Source organism: Xiphophorus couchianus, chromosome 17 (assembly GCF_001444195.1).
Source record: "Xiphophorus couchianus chromosome 17, X_couchianus-1.0, whole genome shotgun sequence".
NCBI lineage: Eukaryota > Metazoa > Chordata > Actinopteri > Cyprinodontiformes > Poeciliidae > Xiphophorus > Xiphophorus couchianus.
In genome coordinates this window covers 1,796,770-1,817,733 of record NC_040244.1, presented here as the reverse complement: position 1 = coordinate 1,817,733, position 20,964 = coordinate 1,796,770, and the positions used below count along the sequence as shown (strand labels likewise).

At 45.4% G+C, this 20,964-nt stretch overlaps 2 protein-coding genes across 2 annotated transcripts; one reads left to right on the top strand and one right to left on the bottom strand.

The window, feature by feature from the left end:
• The first annotated feature begins 543 nt into the window (after nt 1–543).
• itih5 (inter-alpha-trypsin inhibitor heavy chain 5) lies at nt 544–12,799 on the top strand. The gene is made up of 14 exons (XM_028043957.1): nt 544–1,050; nt 1,125–1,169; nt 2,138–2,301; nt 2,699–2,800; nt 3,682–3,917; nt 4,097–4,266; nt 4,354–4,470; nt 5,810–5,981; nt 6,141–6,450; nt 8,637–9,298; nt 9,820–9,873; nt 10,462–10,578; nt 11,235–11,612; nt 12,375–12,799. The coding sequence occupies exons 1-14, from the start codon at nt 952–954 to the stop codon at nt 12,629–12,631; spliced, it is 2,883 nt and encodes a 960-aa protein (XP_027899758.1). The 5' UTR covers nt 544–951; the 3' UTR covers nt 12,632–12,799.
• A 135-nt stretch (nt 12,800–12,934) lies between these two features.
• On the bottom strand, nt 12,935–19,532 carry tmem110l (transmembrane protein 110, like). The gene is made up of 8 exons (XM_028043956.1): nt 19,169–19,532; nt 18,251–18,299; nt 18,072–18,167; nt 17,764–17,885; nt 16,897–17,009; nt 16,209–16,292; nt 15,994–16,125; nt 12,935–13,967 (listed from the first exon to the last, which is right to left on the bottom strand). Exons 1-8 carry the CDS (start codon nt 19,365–19,367, stop codon nt 13,857–13,859), a joined length of 906 nt encoding a protein of 301 aa, XP_027899757.1. The 5' UTR covers nt 19,368–19,532; the 3' UTR covers nt 12,935–13,856.
• Between the last annotated feature and the right edge of the window lie 1,432 nt (nt 19,533–20,964).

The window sequence follows — 20,964 nt, the reverse complement described above, 5'->3', positions numbered from 1 at the left end:
TTTATTACACCTAAAATAAGACAAAACTAACTTACAAGTAACTTTTCAGCAAAATATAGGAGCTTAAGTAAATAATTATTTCACTTATAACAAGTCATTTTCGCATAAGTAACATAATCTGCCATGAAAGTAGGACTTAAATATAAAAATATTTATCTGCTTAAAACAAGTTTCTGTTGAAAAGTAACCTGTCAGTCAGTTTTCTCTCATTTCCGGAGTACCGACATATTTGCACCAGAAACTAAGCAAAAATACTTGATAAGTTTATGTTCACAAATAAGAAATATGACTTCAGCTCACAATATCATGCGTTAACAACATCTACCCACAGGGGGCGACTCCTGCGTACATACGTAGGTTTAAACTGGGGTCTTATTTTTATTATTAATCATATTTTTTCTACATCAGGTTTAATATTTGGGAAGATTATCTCAACACGAAACCAGAATCAAACACGGATCAGAACCACCAGAACAGTCCGGATGGAACAGGAAGTTTTCAGGTTTCAATAAAATTAATCTGAATAATTCATAAACGTAACACCAAATAATAATAAACTGATAAATGGAGGTCAGAATGAGACAATGTGACCCAAACATTCAACATCCGGGTTTTAAATCCAGAACAAACCCGAACCGACTCAGAACCAGACACAGACTAGATTTCAACTTTTTTCTAAATCTTCTGTCCCCTGGTGGAGAAAAGTTGCCCATTCAGATGATTCGGGTCTTAAAAAGAGGAGAAACGCAGATTTAGGTGTTTATGGAGGAAGTTCCGGGTTTCTGGATGTTTCCTTCATCAGGAGGCGAAGAGGAGAAACCAGCAGCTTCATCTTCCTCCTGGTGGGCGGATTTCTCCCGCTGCAGACTCTCTGCGCTCAGTCAGACCCGGACTGGGAACACTGGGAGTCATGGAGCATTCCTGCTTCTAACAGGCTGAGCTGCAGATAAGATGCTGCTGCTGCTGCTGGTTCTGCTGCTCAGCTGCAGCCCGGGCTACCGGCTGCAGGAGGATTCGGATCCAGACTGGGGAGATTTTGACCTGGACCTGGTAAGAGGAGCTGCTGCAGCGCAGTGTGCAGCTCCGTGTTGAACTTCTCATTCTGAGCGTGTTTGTGTCTGCAGGAGCCGCGCAGAGTCCCGCGGCAGGTGAAAACCATTCTGCTCAAGGTAGGAAGTCTTCCCATCAGCTTCTTCTGGAAAAACAACCCAGAGTTCAGGAAGTTTTCAGAAAGTTTTGGGTTTTATTAAACTTCATGTTCCGCTCCAGATCGGTGACCTACTTAAAGATCCCTGCGCGCTTTGGGCGTGACGCGCAGGAGATCCGCCAGGAGTTTCTGTAATGTTGGATCCGCTGCAGATTCCTGCTGCAGCGGAGATGAGGATGATTCATCCGGAGGAAAACCGGATGAACCATAAACTCCTGTTATTCCTCCCTGGTTGAACATTTCCTTCCTCGTTTCCTCTCGATTTTATGGTTTATTATTCTGAAACATTTTTACAGCTGAAAATGTGAAAAGCATTTTCCTCTGATACCCTGAAGTATAATCCAGTTCCAGTTCAGAGGTTCTTTAGAGCGGGTTCCCAAAGTGGGGGTCGGGACCCCGCGGGGGTCTAAAGATGATTTATCTTGATGCGACTGCTGAGCTGTATGGAGGACCAACGTAGCAAAAAAACTAAATGAGATAATTAAATGTGAATATGTTATAAAATAAATTAATATTCCATTAAATAATTAAATATAACTTTTGAAATTAAAAAGATAAATCCATTTAAAAATGCACATGATTGTGTCACTCTGTATTTATTTACTAGATAAATTTAGAGTGAAATAATTATAATTACTGGGGTCAAAGTTCACCCTGAACATGCAGCAGATGCAGGGGTTGGAATGGCCTAGTCAAAGTCCAGACCTGAATCCCACTAAGAATCAGTGCTACGACTTTGAAACTGATGATGTCAGAAGTTCTGTGGAAGAGATTCAGTCAGTAATGTTTTGACTACACATACACTCCACACTTTTCAGATTTTTAAATTAAAATGACGGAAACCATAAATCAGTTCCTCCACTGCTTTCTGCTGCTGTGACATAAAATCCCAACGAATGAATGAAACAAAAACACATTTCTCTCTGTCAGGAGAACAAACCTCACATCCAGGAACTGTCCATCAAGACCAGCGTCATCTCGCGCTACGCCTTCACGGCGGTGTTCTGCTCCATGCTGAACCGACACAGCGCTGCAGCTGAAGCCGTCTTCCAGATCCAGATCCCTGCTGCGGCCTACGTCTCCAACTTCACCATGTAAGAACCTGCAGCCTCACCTGGAGCCCATCCAGATGAGCAGGAAGAGAAAATCCCAAAATCACTTTGGGATTGTCTAGATTTACTATCTCAACTAAACTTGAATCCAGATCAGGAACCGGTTTATCTGGAGTTTCAGATCCCAAACTGAATCTGGTGGCTGCAGCCGCCCCTCCTGTCTCCGTTGCCATGGAGATTTCAGGCAGAAAGTTGAACATTTTCATAACAGAGTTGAGACAAGCGCAGATCTGTTCATTCATGTGCAGGAAACCTCTGAATACGTACTGACAGCATTTTCTGGCTCCTTTGTTGAAGAAAAACCCAGTTGAGCTCTGACAATAGTGGTGCTGAATGTGTGTGGGGCTCTAAGGCTTGACCTTTGACCTCCTTGAACCAGGATCATCGGAGGGCGTGTCTACCAGAGTGAAGTCAGGCCGAAGGAAAAGGCGGCCAAACCGAGGAACGGCAAAGCCAAGAACAGAGAGTCGAGTGACACAAGGTAGGAAAACCCTTAGAGAGAGAGAGAGATAGAGAGAAAGTGTGTGTGTGTGTGCGCGCGCGTGCGTGCGTGCGTGTGTGTGTGTGGCCACGACCCCGTCCAGCTGCAGCCTCCTAGCAGTGATTTTCAGATTAAAACTCTTTAGGCAGTGCGCAGCCGTTCATAGCGACCTCTGACCCCAGCTGTCATGGAGGAAATGACATCATGTAATTTCCATGGAAACAGAGAGAGATTGTTTAAATATGCTGCAGAGTAAAAAAATCCTCCAAATGTTTCTGGCTTTGCTTTGACGTTACCCAAACATCCAGAGGAGCTTTGAATCCCAAAATGGCGGAACGTCCTTCTACATATCCCAGCCAGAACCACTAACTAGTACCACTAACCATAACCACTAACTAGTACCACTAACCAGAACCACTAACTAGTACCACTAACCAGAACCACTATCCTGAACCACCAACATTGGTTAGCAATGTTAACAATTAACATTTCCCCCACTTAGGGGATCAATAAAGTATTATTATCTATCTATTAACATCTAAACCAGAACCAGTAACAGTTAACCAGAACCACCATGTAAACCAGAACCAGTAATGTGCAGCAGACTCTGGTCTGGGAATCTCAAGGTTTCATGGATTCTTCTTCAGACGATCTTCTGTCCTTCAGTTTTAGCTGGTTTGTGGCGGCGGATGAATCTTGGTTCTCATTGGTACCAGAAATGTTCGGTACCTTTTAGGAAGTAAAGTTCTGATTCTGAATGTTTGCTAAAACATCTTGGGTAAAGAACTAAAACACTCTCAGGTATTCAGCAGTACCGGTTCTGATCTTTATGCCAAATGAGGGACTACTTCAATATTTTGTCTTGCTCTTTCATTGTGCAGCTCGGAGCCGGAGGTGGAGTTGTTCCGGACCACGGTTAGCATACCGGGCCGGAACCAGGCCGTCTTCCTGCTGATGTACGAGGAGCTTCTGCAGCGGCGGCTGGGAAGCTACGAGCTGGTCACCAGCCTCAGGCCTCTGCAGCTGGTCAGCCGCCTCAGCCTGGACGTCACTATCGTGGACCACGCGCCCATCGTGGACCTGGAGGTTCTGCCGCTCCGCAGCGAAAAGATCACAGGTTTGAGTTCTACTTTAAATCACATCAGGAGTCGGGACGCCAATGAGCAAACCCAATTTCCCTCAGTCAACAACCCAGAGACTCTGGCTCCAGTCCAAACACACAACCAGTCCATCCATCCCGGGGTTCTGGTTCTGATCCAGTTAAACCATGACACACTTCCTGTCTCTGTGGTCCAGCCAAGTCCGAGGCTCCCATCACGACTGCAGTCACCAACGAAAACAACGTCTGGAAGGTCACCTTCAGCCCCAACATCGTCCAGCAGGCCCAGATCTCCACCAGCGGCGTCCTGGGAGACTTCGTGATCCGGTACGACGTCCAGCGAGACACCGGGATAGGAGACATCCAGGTGAGACGTCCTGCGTGTCGCTCACTGTCCTCCAGCCTCACGTTGTGCTTCATGTCGCCGCAATGTCCGGATTTATTCTGATTCCAGGTTTTGAACGGACACTTTGTCCACTACTTTGCTCCCAAAGATCTGCCAGTCGTTCCCAAGAACGTCGTGTTTGTGATCGACAGCAGCGCCTCCATGCTGGGGAAGAAGATGAGGCAGGTAAAGCAGCGCTCTGATTGGACGACGGTTTGTACTGTCCACCTGGACAACTCCGCTGTTTTTCCTCTTCTACCACTCTGCTGCCTCCGCCTTAATTTAGGTCAAATTATAATCCATAACCAATGTGGCAAGTAACAAAATGTCACATTTATCATCAGATCGCAAAATTTCTTGCAAATATTTCTAAATTAGCTCCACGAGATTAAAAAAAATTGTTTAAAAATCATAAAATTATGAACATCAGTGTGAAAAGATGTTCGATATTATTTTATTTTAGGAAGTTGAATTAGCTATATATTGATATTTTATCAGTGTGTTTGGTATTTACTGATATGTTCTGGTGGAACCGGCTGTAATGATTTCCAGCAGATCTCAGGAGATTCGCTAGGACCTGCGCAGGCTGACAGCTTCCTCCAGAAACTCTAGAGAGATTTCAGACATTTAGAGCCCAGAACATGAAAACTGGAGGTAAAGGTTGAAGACATGAACATCGATAGAAACATTTCAGTATTTTGCATCAAACTTTAGCAGAGTTCCAGTTTTATACTAACTATCCAACATGGAGATCAGATCTGCTTCCTGCTTTCAGTTTGAACTTCTGCACAAACTCTCAGCAAATCCATTCATATTGGGATTTCAGCAGATATGAAATCATTCTCAGCACGTTTTCCATTTGAGTCGGAGGAACTCTGACGACAGGCTGCATCGCCTCCTCCCTCATCGTATCGATGTCAGGAACGCAGCGCTGTGACCCCGCCAGCGTCCGGCCAGAGCAGCTCACAAACTACAGAAACAGACTTAAAGCAACAAAGCAAAGTGGAAAAGTACAGCAGAAGGTCACCATCACCGTGACGACGGAGCTTTGTGGACAACAACACCCTCGACCCTTGACCCCGTGATCCGCCCCCAGCCCGGCGCGGGAACAGAACAAGCGTGTTTTGATGCTTCACAATGGACGGCTTGAGCTGGGGTCAGTTTGTCATTTTAGGACCGCAACCCCAAATTAAATCGCCCGCCCACAGAGGAGAAAGAGAGGACTACCGAGGTTTTAATGGACTTCCTTAAAGCTTTTTAACCAGACGGCCATGTTTATGACTGCAGCTGCTCTCTCACATGCTCAGTATCAATGAGATGTCCTAGTCAAAGGGAGGGCCAGAAAGACTGTTAACTCTGCTGATAACAGGAAGTAGGGGTAGGAATATTTTACCGTCTCATGATTTGATTCAGTCTGCTCTGGAAATCAGAACGACAAACGGAAACATTGAATAGGATTTAGAGGATGAGGGATGGTTTAAAACTTCTGCACAGACTAACCTGTAACTTCCTGTGATTTTTGCAGACCAAAGATGCTCTGTTCACCATCCTGAGGGACCTGAGACCTGCTGACCACTTCAACTTCATCAGCTTCTCCAACAGGATCAAGGTTTGGCAGCCAAACGCTTTGGTGCCGGCGACGCCGCTGAACGTCCGAGACGCCAAGAAGTTCATCTATACGCTGATTCCCAACGGCGGTGAGACACACCGGCCTCTTCCCTGACCCTCAGCGCCGAGCTCGGCTGTTTGGAGGCTGGTTGCATTTAAAGCTCATGTCTTAATGTTAGCTAAATCCAGCAGCAGCCACCAATAAAAGGTTTTTCCATCAAGCCTTGATTTTAGTTTCTTCCCTTCAGGCACAAACATTGACGGAGCCATCCAGACCGGATCTGCTCTGCTTCGGGATTACCTGTCGGACCCCAACACCGGAACCAACAGCGTCTCCCTCATCATCTTTCTGACGGACGGCCGGCCTACGATAGGAGAGACTCAGTCCGCCTCCATCTTGGGAAACACTCGCTCCGCCGTGCAGGAAAAGTTCTGCATCTTCACCATCGGGATTGGGAATGATGTGGACTACCGGCTGCTGGAGCGCATGGCTCTGGAGAACTGCGGGATGACCAGACGCATCAGCGAGGAAGCCGACGCTAGTGCTATGCTCAAAGGGTAACGCTTTACGGCTTTCCTCTGAACAGAAAGTTTCAGCTGCTGTTTCAGACGTAGGTTCCAGCCTGAATGGTTCCAAATCCACTGATACGCAGATGACGCCCAGCTTTACCTTCCTACTCGTTTCCAAAACGTTCTCAACACAAATCTTCACTTTCCAAACCCATCAGTAACTCCTTCATCCTTCCTGTCTGGGTGAGATTCTGTCTCCACTGATAGACTTCATTTCTTTCCTCCACTTCGTTTCCATTCTGTGTTTTAATGCTAATTAAAGTAACTGAAACAGTAGCCAAGTTGTGGAAAATGTTTAGAGAACAGGGTGAGCGTAGGTTTGGCTTAGAGCTGGTCTGCAGCAGTCTGATACTGGTTCTAAACTGGTCCGGTATCTGGTCTGAACTGGGAACAGAACGACTCTGGGTTAGTGTGACGGAGGTCAACAATGGTGGAGCCATTCAGCGACGGGTCAGCTTCACTGGTCAGATTAGGTCATGATGGGTTGTCATGGCAACAGGAAAACCTCTGTAAAGTCTGTCTTTGACCCAGAATGATTTTAATAAAGCCACAGAAGTTACTGCTGAAGAAGCTGGTTGTTGCTTCCAAGCAGGGAAATGAAAGTTTAGTGGAAGGAATATCCAGAATATGGCTTTCATTGTCATCTTTCTCTTTAGTTGATCATCATGTTGATCTCTGAAGAGAAACTAACTGGTTAGATAAATGGGCAGGAAGCTGAAAGGTTGGAATATGAATCAAGAAATATGTGAATTTAGTCAGAGTTTTTCTCAAATATCAGAATTAAAGTCTTTTCTTACATGCAGGAACGTTAAACTGATGTAGTTTCCAGACATTGTGATCCAGACATGATCCTTGTGCATACTGTGTTTGTACGAGCGGTCCGTCCGTCCGTCCGTCCCTCAGGCTGACAGCAGACCTGTAATCAGCTGAAGCAGCAGGCCGTCCTCTGATCTGCTGCTCTCAGACAGGTGTTGGTTCAGTCGCTCAGGAATGCGTGTGTGTGGTGGAACCTGCGTCTTGAGTGTGTTGCGGGGTTAACAGATAGACTCTGATAACAGAGCCGCTCCGGCTTGAACAAACAGCTGCAGGTTTGCTGAGCTGACAGGACGCTCTCCTCCTCGGTTCACATTCATGCTCTCATTGTGAGCGGCTTAAAGAGCCGGCAGGTTAGACGGGAGATTTCAGTCCGGATGGAGATGATCCACTGATGATGGAAGCTGCAACCACACAAACATCCAGCTTAGACTAAAATAACCGCTTTGCTGCTGGTCCTTTAAAACGTCCAACCAAACCCGTCTGGAGGCGTCCAATCTCTGAAATACGAAGGTTTTTATGAGTCTAAAGACTTTAAAGACTTTGAGGTTTATCTTCAGTGATTACATGTCTAAATAGTGATGGGAAAACAGACCCAACCAGGACAGTTTCATGTTTAGAGTGATTCTGATTGGCTGAGCAGCTCGTCATGACGCCTCCTTCTCCAGACACGCCGGGTTCCCCACATGATGATCAAACATCCAACAGGTTCAGTGTGGAGAGGGTGATGTGGAGACACAGCAGGAGAAACTCAACACTCACATTTCACTCACCAACATTTAGATTTCAGGATTTTAGATCTTTAGATCAGTCGTGAGTTCAGAGTAAAAAAACATGGCCGACGAGGAAGAAGCAATAGTGGATAATTTATGGTCTTTATTTAGCAGAGAAAAATTATACTATTAAATGTTTGCCAGATTTTCTGCTGTTGGTTTTTTAGATCCCCTCCATGTTTCTATTGCATCATTTCTCCAGCTTTACCACATCTGACCAAAGGGAGGCGCTCTTCCCAGTCCTGGTTTCTGGTGTTGAAATCTGGAAGACCAGAGCCGCTTCTGGACCTGGGAAATCTGTTTTAGCTAGCTCTCCAGCAGTAAACCATGAAAGTCCTTCTGGTTTCCAGAACGACTGAGAATGTTTGAACCCAGATGAACCAGGAAAACTGCTGACCAACTTTGTTAGATTTTTCTTTCTTAAGCTCAGCAACTTTCACGTTTTTACTTTTGTGACGGTGGGACTAATGGCGCCTCAACGTCCAGTTAGCTAATGGTTGCTGTGGAGACTCTACTGGTTGCTATGGTGACCTCTAAGAGTGAGCTTGGGGAGGTTGTACCTCCTTCACCACCTTTGTTCCTCTCCAGGTTCTACAATGAGATCGGAACGCCGCTTCTGTCCGACATCCGGGTCAACTACACCCAGAACTCGGTCGGCTACGTCACCCAGAGCCTCTTCACCAACTACTTCAACGGCTCGGAGATCGTGGTGGCCGGGAAGCTGACCGACCGCAGCGCCGAGTCGCTCCACGTTCAGGTCACCGCCAGCAACAACGAGCGGCTCATCACCATGGAGACGGACGTGCCGCTGCGCCGCCTGCAGGCGGAGACGGAGAAACACGTGAAGGCGGCGACTGCGGCGGTGGACGCTGGAGCCAAGGCGGTGGGGTCAGGGGTCACGCAGGGGTTGGGGAGCTCCCTGGGTTCAGTGGCTGCAGACTTTGTGCGGCGTGTTTGGGGTTTCCTCAGCGTGAAGGAGGGGCTGCGGGCGCGGCTGCGCAGCCGCTCCAGCAGGGAGAGGGAGGAGCAAACCCAGCAGGCCACCAACCTGTCCCTCACCTTCCACTTCCTCACGCCGCTCACCCACATGGTGCTGGACCAGCCCCGCCCCCTGACCCAGACCTCCATGGCCCCGCCCACACCTGATGCCGCCTCACCGGCCAATGAGCTGCCAGCTGCAGACGACGAGCCGCCACAGAAACCAGACGGGAACCTGGGAGGCCCGGTTTCCTCTCTGAGCAGCCGGATGGGTGAGGCTTCACACCACATCCATCAGACGGGATTCTGCTGAGGAAAACATTGGAGAATAATTCACAACAGATCCAGTTTCACCCAGCAGGAAGCTGGGTGATCCCATCCATTCCTTCAGTTTGGTTCACTACAAACCAAACCAATAAATAATGTGAAATTATTCAGGATAACAAAGTCTGATCTCTGCAGATCAGTTTTATGCTTCACAAGTGGAGGTGATCTAAAGGTCAAAGGTTTTCTAGAAGAGCTTATTTAACCTGCGAGGTTCCTCAGGTTTTCATCTTTGGCTCTTTGTTATTTTCATTTTCAAGTATTAATGTTCATGTACGAATTACTATCTGCTAATTTTTTGACAAAACATTTTTAAAAATTCAAAAAATAAACCATTTAGCAGATGAACCTGCATTAGTTCTTTTTCATTATTCTTGTATATTTTTGACTTTTAATCTGTTCAGATTATTGTTTATAAATCATTACATCTTAAATCATTTGACACTTTCTGAATATTTTTTCTTTGCAGGAAAAGCTGAGAGCGGATCGGTCAGGAAATCCATCACCGTCTCCAAAACCTCAGGTAAGTCGTGCCGTTTCTCTCACTGAGTGAATTTCAGCAGATTGAAGCGTCTCTGCCTCCAGGCCTGTCATTCAGCCTGTTAGCTTTGATCAGCCTGGCTTTCCTCTGAAAAGCTCTAATTGAAACGCCAGCAGCAGCTCCGCGTTGTACTTAAGTAGCCGATCCTGGATGTTTGTGTTTTAGTAAAGAGAGGGGGGATCGGGGGCAGATACGGCTTAATGCCCCTGTCATTACGGTCGCTCTGTAATCTCATTTAGCTGCTTCCAAAGAGCTGCAGCAACTTTTAAAACATCCCAAAGACAAAAACCAAAAACAATCCAGACAGCAGAAAGAGCAGGCTACAATATGAACGCTGTGCTGACATTTCTAATATAAAATAACTGAAAACTAATGAGATTAAAAACAACAGCGGACCCTGGCCTGGTCGCACATTTATCATAGAGCATCTGAACTATTCGAAAGAAATGCTGAAATACTTATAGGCCTAACCAGTTTTCTTTCATATCAGGGCGATAGTCTTTACCAAAAGGAAATGAATGTCAATCTCTTCAGTGATCCCTCATTCCTGGTTGTGCTGCTCTCTCTCAGCGGACGGCGACCCTCACTTCGTGGTGGAGTTCCCTCTCAGTAAGCTAACCGTTTGCTTCAACATCAACGGAGAGCCTGGAGACGTCCTGCGTCTGGTTTCTGACCACCAGTATTCTGGTGAGTCTCATCAGCCTCAGGGCTGATCTCAGTCACTGATTCTTTCTCAGGTTTCCTCCAGCAGATCATCAGCCTGGCGGGCCACCAGGCTTCACTCTCGCCCCCACAGTGCCAGTGGCATCTGCTTCCAGGCACACAGTGACATTTTATAGCATGACAGTTATTATATCACCTTCAGCTGTTATCAAATAATATTTAAAAGAAATTTGACTTTGTAATATAAGGCCTTGAAATTGGGCCTCTGTCTCTTTAAGAAGCTCTTGCTGTTTCTGAAGCTCCGCCTCCAGGAAGTTATCCAACATGGCTCCTCTATTAACCCTTTAGTGATTTTACCTGCGTTGCTCTGAGCAGCAGCTCTTAATGAGCTCAGCAGCTGTTTGCTAATTGCTGCTGGCTAGTCTGAAGGAGCTGAGAGGGGGAGGAGCTGTGTCTGGAAGGCGGGGCTAGATCCACCCAGGCCTTGCAGCTGAATGGTTGCCATGGAGATTAAATGATTTATCAAACAGAGCAAAACTCCAAGTTTGTTCTACATGATGAAAAGCTAAAAAACTATAAATCTATTTTACATGACGCCGCCCCTTTAAGCCGCAGCCTGAGATGACTGAGACTTTCCCAACGTCAGGTTGGATTAGTTGATGGTTCTTTGACTATTCCAGGTGTGACAGTGAACGGCCGGCTGATCGGCGCTCCGGCGCCCCCTGGCAGTCATAAAAAGCAGCGGACTTACTTCAGCAGCGTCGCCGTGGTGATGGATCGGCCGCGCCGGACCTACATCGAAGTGACCCCCACCAAGGTCATCCTGGACGGGCGGGACCGCATCGTACTGCCCTGCCACGCCACCGCGGCCGTGGAGGGCGACCGGCTGTCCGTCGCCGTGGTGGGCGGGGCCAATGTGACGGTGACAGTGGGAGGAAACATCAGCTTCGTCATCCTGCTGCACCGGTACAAAAGCCCCAGCCTCTACCAGAGAGACCACCTGGGGTTCTACATCGGCAACAGCGCCGGGCTTTCACCGCGCTGCCACGGCCTGCTGGGTACGTCCCAACAAGCTGCTGTCCGATTGGCTGCTGCCGCAAACAGGAGTCAGCCAATCACAGAGCAGCTACACTCAGACATGAACAGGAGCTGAAGTTCAAACCGAGTTTCAGACGGTTGGAGGACAGAAGACGTGTCCAAACTTTTTACCCAAACTACTGGCAGTAGTTTATGGGTTTCTGCATTTCTCCTGCCTTACAGGAGAAATGCAGAAAGATTTTATTTTGATGGGTTTTTAAAGTTTTTCCTTCTCAACAATATATAATTGAAGATCCAAAACATAAAAAAGGTTTTAAACTGTTAGATACATTTTTATCATTCATGATTTGCGTTCAGGGGCCAAACAAAATCATTTGAAGGGCCACAAATGGCCCACTGGCCACAATTTGGACCCCCTGCCCTGCAGTGTCCCAACGGTTCCATCTGGTCTTCATGATTCGACAGTTTCTGCTCACAGACACACAAAACATCACAAATATAAACTTTGAAAAATGTAAACATGCAGAAGGAATAAAAACTCTGATCAAACCATCAGACGTTCTTGGATAGTAATGTTGAGGTTATGCTAATGTTATGCTAACATTAGCTGCAGTTTCCAGACACAACCTGCTAGGTTTTCAACCATCGTTATCGTTACCTTTTGTTCATTTTCAGATGGTAAATGATAAAACCTGAAATATGTAGATGTAACTACAACCAAGCTCAGATGCAGATAAAAGCAGAAGCAGGAAGTGAACCTGACGGTTTCTTCCTGACTCCAGGTCAGTTCCTGCATGAAGAAGTGGGCGTGGCGCCGCTTCCCGCGCCGGGCGATGCGGGAGACTTGAACCCGTCCGCATTCCTGAAGGTGAAGGAGCGGTCGGTACCGGTGGTTCGGAAGAGCAGGCGGATCTACGACGGGAAGCAGAACGTGGACTGCTGGTTTGCCCGGAACAACGCAGAGAAGCTGATCGACGGCCGGTACGAGGATTACGTCACGGCTCAACTGTTCGATACCGGAAACACCAACAACGCATGAATACTATCATTATTATTGTTATTATTATTATTATCTGATTTAACTAAGCATTAAATATAACTTAATGACGTCAGTACCTGTACGTGTTTTTTACTATTTCTAATGAAATGAAATGTTTTATGATGTTTAATGTTTTCCATGTTGAGGTGAATAAAACCTTTAAACTAGTTTTAGACTCATTTGTTAAATTTCTCTCAGCTGTTTGCTACCTGGCCTCATTAACCTGCAGCTGCACCGCAGGCCCCGCCCACACAGGTGCGCTGCAGCCAGGTGTCGGTGGTAAGAACTGAACTCCACAGCAGCTCTGGTCTCAGAATAATCATGTTTATTCCGGTTCAGAGCAGAGCAGGACTTTGGGTCCGACCGGAACCAGCAGAACCTTTCATCCTTTGGTTTATTAAAAATACGTTCAAGCACAAATAAAACATGAAACAATCAGGAATAAACAGCAACATAGAAATATGATTATTAAAATATCGATCCCAGAATAGAAGTTTCTCAGTAAACAAATACAAATAAACGTGATTATTATTTTACTGAACAGATTATGAAACATTCCTTTATGTGGAGTTCCGATCATTTAATCAATTCATTCAAGACAAGATGAATTCTACCAAAATCATTAAAGAAATTATTTCTTAACCCAAATATTAGTTTTTAATTATGTAGAAAAACATCATTATTCTTCATATAACATTTTGTATGATTTACCAACCAAAGAGATTCTGATTCTGGAGCTGCAGAAGAATGTTTCAGTGGAAAATCAGGTGGAAGGAAAAACTTCAGGTCACTGAGCAGCAGAGCAGACGGATTTGTTTCTGGACAGCCGGAGGTTCTGCTTCTGACCCAAACAGAACCGCCTCAGCTTAAAGCTGATTCACAATGAAGGCAGAAGGAATGCAAAATAATCAGGTCAAAGGTCAGAGGTTAAATTCATCAGATGGATCTCTGTCTGAGGATCATCAGCTGCTCATTTCTAATAACTTTATTTTTTGATAAACTCATTTTTCCTCCTGAAATGCAGAACCATTCTGATCTGGATTTACTGCATGAGCAGAACCTGAGGTTCTGGTTCTGGACCCCACAGAGAACCGTCACAGTTCTGATGATGTCATCACTCCGATGACGTCATCACTCTGATTCCTCTCAGAGTTTCTTCCACCGGAAGGCAGGAAGTTGAAGGCCTAGTGATGAAGATGAGGCTGAGGCTTTGACTGGACCGTTTCTACACCACCACCCAGCTGGGTCTCAGCGGCCCGCCTGAGTACTGAACATGGACCTGCTGCTCTTCATCCTCCTCCTCTTCCTCGCTGGAGTCGCTCTCAGCCAGCAGAACCTGAGGAAGGAGAGCCGACCAGTTATCCCAGTTCAGCATTCCCAGTCTGGATGTTCTGGATCTACGACTCCAAACCGTCACAGGAAGTGACATCACTCCGTATTAGAGTCCATCAGAATTAATGAATGTAAAACAACATGCTGCTGTTTATTATTATTATCATTATAAATCATTTAAACCAGAAAAGTTCGACCTGCCAAATTCAATCAGCAACATTCATCTGTTGCTCAACATCTTTTTATGAAATCTGTTCATCATTTTTATTTTCTGAAAATAAAGATTTTCAGAAAAACAGAAAGAAATCATATTTTTGTGTAATCAGTTGTTTTCTGTTTTGTTGGCCTAATTTGATCTGTTCTTAACTTTTAATCCGGGTCCAAAAAAATCATTTCAAGGGCCACAAATGGCCCTCAGGCCACATTTTGGACATCCCTCTTCTAAAGTGTATTTTTGTTCCTACAAACAGTTTTATTGCTGCTTTTTTCTATGTGATTTATAGTTTATTTTTTTGTAATTGTTTTTTTATTTAGAAAGACAGATTTCCATCACATTCGTTAATTCTAGTGTTAATTCTCCGGTTGTACATGAGGAAACAACCGGAGAGTCCAAGTGATTTTGTCCACACTGCACTTCTGGTATTTTCCATTACAGACTATTACTAATATTTGTTGTGAACGATAACGAAAATGAACAGAATCGTGATTTATAGTTTAAACAGCTGAAATATTCCTGCAGTTGAAAGCTGAACGCTGCAGTGAGCATCAGTGAGTCACACCGTGAGCGCTGCTCTTCCTCCTCCTCTTCCTCCTCTGCTTTCCATCCCATCAGCCTGCAGACGCTCCATAAATGTCACTTTTATTCCCTGGATGAAGGCTCGACTCATGGCCGCCTGGCAGCGCGCCACAGAAGGAAGAAACAAAGCCTCTAATCCCGTTACGCACAAAGGTCACGACCCCTGAGATGATGGAAACTGAAAACATGGCCTCTGTGTTCAGAAAACTGATTTCAACAGAGAAATGTGAGGAGAATAAAAAACCAGGTCAGTTTAGGAAACTGCTCCGTCTCACCTAAACATGAATTTCAAACAAGAACCCTGAGATAAAAACCTTTAAAATAGAAACAAAAACCAAAGTTGGACCGGAACGCGGACCGGAGCGTCTAACGGAGCGTGGACTGCAGCGTGGACCGGAGCGTCTAACGGAGCGTGGACCGGAGCGTGGACTGCAGCGTGGACTGGAGCGTCTAACGGAGCGTGGACTGCAGCGTGGACTGGAGCGTCTAACGGAGCGTGGACCGGAGCGTGGACCGGAGCGTGGACTGCAGCGTGGACTGGAGCGTCTAACGGAGCGTGGACTGCAGCGTGGACTGGAGCGTCTAACGGAGCGTGGACCGGAGCGTGGACCGGAGCGTGGACTGCAGCGTGGACTGGAGCGTCTAACGGAGCGTGGACTGCAGCGTGGACTGGAGCGTCTAACGGAGCGTGGACCGGAGCGTGGACCGGAGCGTGGACTGCAGCGTGGACTGGAGCGTCTAACGGAGCGTGGACTGCAGCGTGGACTGGAGCGTCTAACGGAGCGTGGACTGCAGCGTGATGGACTGGACCGTTCCTCTGAGCTGCAGCAGACAGACAGGGGCCTCTCGGGGCCCTGAGGTTCTCCCACTGCCTTTAAACACGTTTCTACATTTTTAACTGTTTGGTGCAGAAACTGGATGAAAATGGATTTTTAATTATGTCTGTTTGTGTAAGAGGAGAAGAGAAATAAAAACTTTATAACTCAAAAATACTCCAAAGAGTTTGTTGGTTTTTTTACAGAAACTTTCTGTTTATGTCTCAGAAAAAATGAAAATAGATGGAAAGTTTATGTTTGACCTGTTTTGATTTTTGTTCATAAGTTTGAGGTTTATTAATATCCTAACGAAAAAGATAAAACTTCAAATATTAACAAACCTTAAAACTGAAACACTTTCAGCTCCCATGTCCTCTAGGGGGCGTAGTACAGAAACAATGAACCCCGGTCATTCTCACCTGAGCCTCCTCGCTGCTGCCCCCTGCTGGCAGAGCCTCGGCCTTCTCCGTGGAGTCCCCGCTGTGCTCCAGGCCCGTCATGGTCTTGTACTTCCTCATGGTCAGGCTGTCCACCACCCAGAACATGACGGCCTGCAGGGGGCAGCAGAGGAACAGCATGAAGTCGCTCTCTGTCCGAACCGAGCCGAACCGAACCGACCGTTAAATCAGCTTACATTAACGATGAACGGCACGATGAGCATGACCAGCGCCAGCTCCAGCTGAGGGTTAGCGATGTAGCTCAGCAGCACCTCCTGCAGCTGGAACAGAGGAACTACAGTTAACTCACCGCCCGGCGTCAGGGGAACATCCAAAGTAAACTTTTCTCCACATCAGGAATGTTCTTAAAGGACCGGTGATCAATAAAACTATTAAAATAAAAATGAATAGCCGAGTACGTCTTTAGTGAAATATTACTGAACTCATCAGGATTCAGGATTATTTCCAATAAAATCACTGATTTGGGGCTGATTTAGAAATATTTGTAAGGAATTTTGCAATATTTGCATTTATGTATGACAGTAACTGTAAGGCTGAGCAGTACAGTGTATGCATTAGCAAAATATTGTGAAGTTTTGATTTGTACTTTAATTTGTGCAAAATAAAACTGAAAACTGATTAATCAGTAAACAGATAAAATGGTTTTGATGTGGTTAATGAAATGATATTTCAGCTCAGTTGTAATATTGAAGGTAATATTCATGCATCCCTCTGGAGGGCCACAGGAGAAGCTGCGGCGGGCCGAATTTGACCCCCGAGCCTTCAGTTTGACACACGTGATGTGAAACATGCAGGATGTTGGATCTTCAGGACCGGATCTGGACAACAAGTCCCAAACTTTCGGTCCATTTTGACCCGTCTTACTCTGGACCATCCGGGGACGAGCAGAACCAGGCTGATCACGCCTTTCTCCAGAACCATGATGAGCAGGTAGACGCCGCCCTGACCCAGCCACGCCGCCGCCTGCGGAGGGTCGCCTGGTGGAGAGAGACGTTCACAACCTGAGCTGATCCAGCCACACAGATTGGGTTAGTTCACCACAGCACCCTCTAGTGGTAGACGCTGGAACTACTCCTCCTGCCTTCACTTGTATTCAGACTATTTTAGTATCGATTATTCTAACAATCAATCAATTCATCAGATTTAAAAATAGGAAATTCTGCAGATTTTTCATGTAACTACTTAAGCCTTTTTTTCACAATATTAGAAATACATTAAAAGATGCAAGTAAACAAATAACTCAATTACATTTTAGAATAATAATATTTTCTTACCTAAAACGGTATTTCCTCATCATAGCATTTCTTTTATGAATGCTAGATTATTTGTATTAAAGCATAAATCTGCAGCTAAAACATTCTGTCTATTAATGTGTTGATTATTGTTTGTATTAATAAGGTGATTATTTCACAGAACATGAAGCAGATGAAGCTGAACCTGCCACCAGAGGAGTTCTGGTCGAACAGATTCACAGGAAAATAATTTGTTTTTATCTTAAATGTGAAATGTTGATACTTATTGTTGAGTTTTGGCTTCATTTCTGCTCTGATCGTGTTCTTCTTTCATCAAATGTCTGTTTTTAGCGTCTGTTTACTCCGGTTAACAATTAATCAATAAATAATCTATGCGACGGTTATTTAAATCATTGATTAATCGTGATTAATCGTGATTCAGCCAGTCGTTGGTGTACTTTCTGTGCGTTTTCTCATGAGCTGAAGGATTTCCTCTCACCATATTCTCCAAAGGAAAGCAGACTCCACTGCTTGATCTCCACCAGTCTGAAAACCAGTTTCACGGCTGCCCAGATCACCAGCATTCCCAGTGTCGCATCCAGCAGGAAGTTCATCAGGTACCTTCAGAGGAAAACACCGGAATAACCACACCGCTGCTTTTTTAAATTTCTGTTTGTTTTCAGGATTCTGGCTCACAGGGGGGGAAAAAACCTACATTTAAGGAAGTTAGACTAGAGATTAGTGACTGCAGCTAGCAGCTAGCAGCTAGCGTAGTGTCGGGTCGGCCATGTTGGATTTGGGACTCACAGAGAGCAGGGATCCTCCTTGGTGAGCGTGGACAGGAAGACGTTGGCGAAGTGGATGAAGAGCGCTCCGATGGCCTGCTTGGACGTGTCGAAAAACCTGGAAACGACAAAAAACCTTAAAAACGTTTTTAAGGTTTAACTGTTTTCTATCCGGACAGTAAAAGCAGGAAGTGGTCTGACCAGATCCTCCAGGGCCGCCTGACGCCTGCTGGCTCCCGGAAACGCTTCACTGCAAACAGACACAGGCTGCAGATCACACGCCGACTTCAGGAGAAAAGCTTCATGCTAACGTTTTATTTACATCAGAGAAACACAGATATTTATTTCATGTTTTCATAAAAAAGCTGTTTTATGTCTGTAAATAGTTTCAAATAAATTCATTGTTATAAAAACTGTACAGATGGAAATGACCAAAGCATGACTCTCCCTCCACCGTTTAGAGCTGCAGTAATTCCTGATTCTGAATATTCTGGAGCCAGACCGGATCAGAACCTCACACTTCCTGGAAAATCCTGGAATCTGACTCCAGACTTTTCCAGACGGGGGCGCTCTGAGCCCACATGGAGAGAGGAAGACCTTCCTGCTGTGGTCAGGATGAAGAATCAATCAGCCTGATTGAGCCCAGGAGCCGCAGGACTCTGACCGATCAATAATCGAAGATACGATAAGAAACTCACAGAAGAAACAATCAATTCCTGATGAACCCGAGAGCACGAGCTAAGGTCAAAGTTCAGGACTCTACAACAAGACCAGAGAATGGGCTGACTGGAACCACCTCAGAGAGGATCCACAAAGAAGCTTTCAGAGTGGCCTAGTCAAAGCCTGAACCTGAATCTGATTGAGATGAGTCTGTTAAATCCATCCTGCCCACCAGAGCGGGTCAGAACTCAGAGGTTCAGGTTCGATCCAAAATCGGGCCTCAGATCAGATCGGTTCCGGACCAAAGACCCGATTCTGTTCAAATCTGTGTGAAACTCGTTCATTCTGGGTGGAGAAGTTCTGGAAGCGGTTCTGGTTCCGTCCACTGGGAATCAGATGCCACGTTGGCTCATGAAGGCCGTCCAGGACCAGAACCAGAACCCTCCAGTCGGTACTCACACATCAGCGTGCTGAAAGCCACGACGGCCAGCAGAGCCTGGATCAGAACCCCGAACCTGTCCGTCAGAGCTCCGTTATCGCAGCCGTGTGGCCCGGCCTTGTTAATGTCGGACATGTTGGCCACCGCGACCGGACCGAGGTCCAGAACCCGCTTCACCAGAACGACCCTGTCGAACCCGAACCGCTCCATTGTTGTCATGAATCCACCCCGACTCGGTTCCGTTTGGACCGGCGCAGCCTGCGGTTCCGTTCTGCTCGGTGTCAGTCCAGAAAGTGGCTACATCCCGAGGAGTTCAGGCGAACCGCAGCATTGATGTTCCGACCCACAACAACAGGGATGGACCCGCCGGAAAGCGGCGCAGCAACACCAACACCAGCTTCCGGTGACTCCGTTTCAAAATAAAAGCACCAGCTGGAACAAACTAAAAGAGACGGATCGAACACTGATTATAGAAATATTTTATTCTAAAATATATGACAAAAAAACAAATAAAGACTGAAAATATTAATTATCTGAGAAATTTTAAACTAGGAAAAAATTCTGAAATTAAGTTAAATATTTTAGTGACAAATGTGAAATATTTTCTGATATCCAAATGTCTTGAGTTATAAGGAAAAAAAATCTAATTAATATCTCTATAAAGCACAAAAATCACCTGATTGTGATAAAAAATCTTTAAAATTGGGACATTTAATAAGTATTTATTTTAAAACTGTACTCAAATAAAAGAGACTTTTATTTTGGTATTAAAAACCAGATATGACGTATTTAGTTTAAATGAACTTTATAGATGCTGAAGCGATGCACCGTTAAAAAAGATAACTCCTTACAGATTTTGTTTTGTTGTTGCTTTGATGATTAGATAATAAACTGAATATTATTAAAACAAAAATAACCTGAGATGAAATTTTAAAAATAGTTTTCAAATCATAAATTTCAATTATTATGGGTAAAATAAACTCTCTCCTAACGAACCGTCTGCCATGACTGGAGGAGTTCTGACCCCTGCTGGAGGTCAAGCCGCAGCAATTCAATCAGATTCTGTACTTTACTTTGACTAGGCCACCCTAAAACATGAATTGTACTGTTTTTTCCTGAGATGAACTTGCTGGAAGTCCGGTTGGACCTTCATCCTGCTGCAGAGCAGAACTCATGGATCCATTTAGTTCTGTTGGTTCTGAAGCAGCACCACACCGGGCGGGTCGTTCTGGTTCTGGAGTGTTGTGTTCTGGACCAACTTCAGTCCAGAGAATATTTTCCCAGAAGTCTTTATGTTTTTTGGGTCATCAGTGGAGTTAAATCAGAAACAGGAAACAGAAATAGTTCTGCAGAACCGGGACAACGGGATCGTTTCATGAAAATAATGAATCCAGAATATCGAAGAATCAAACGTTTATGTTTACGGCTCAGGAAATTAATCTGCTTCATATATCCCCACAAATCCACAGATGACCCAGATTCTTCAGGGGTTCACAGGAAAACCGGCCCAGCCAGACGGAACCGACCCGAACGGCCCGGGTCGGGCCCGGTTCTGCCGGGTTTGGGCAGCATAGTGACCATCCAAGAACATGACTTTACAACCTAATAACAGAACCGATGAAAAATCATCAAAATATGAGAGAAAATGAGCAAAACGAGAAACAAAAAATATTTTTTTAGTGTTTGGAAGAAAAACAATAAAAAATTTAAATCTGATTTTATAAAAACCAAGAAACGTTTTCAGATGACAAAACCTGCAGCAGAACCAGAACCAGAACCAGAACCAGGACCTGAACCTGAACCTGAACCAGAACCA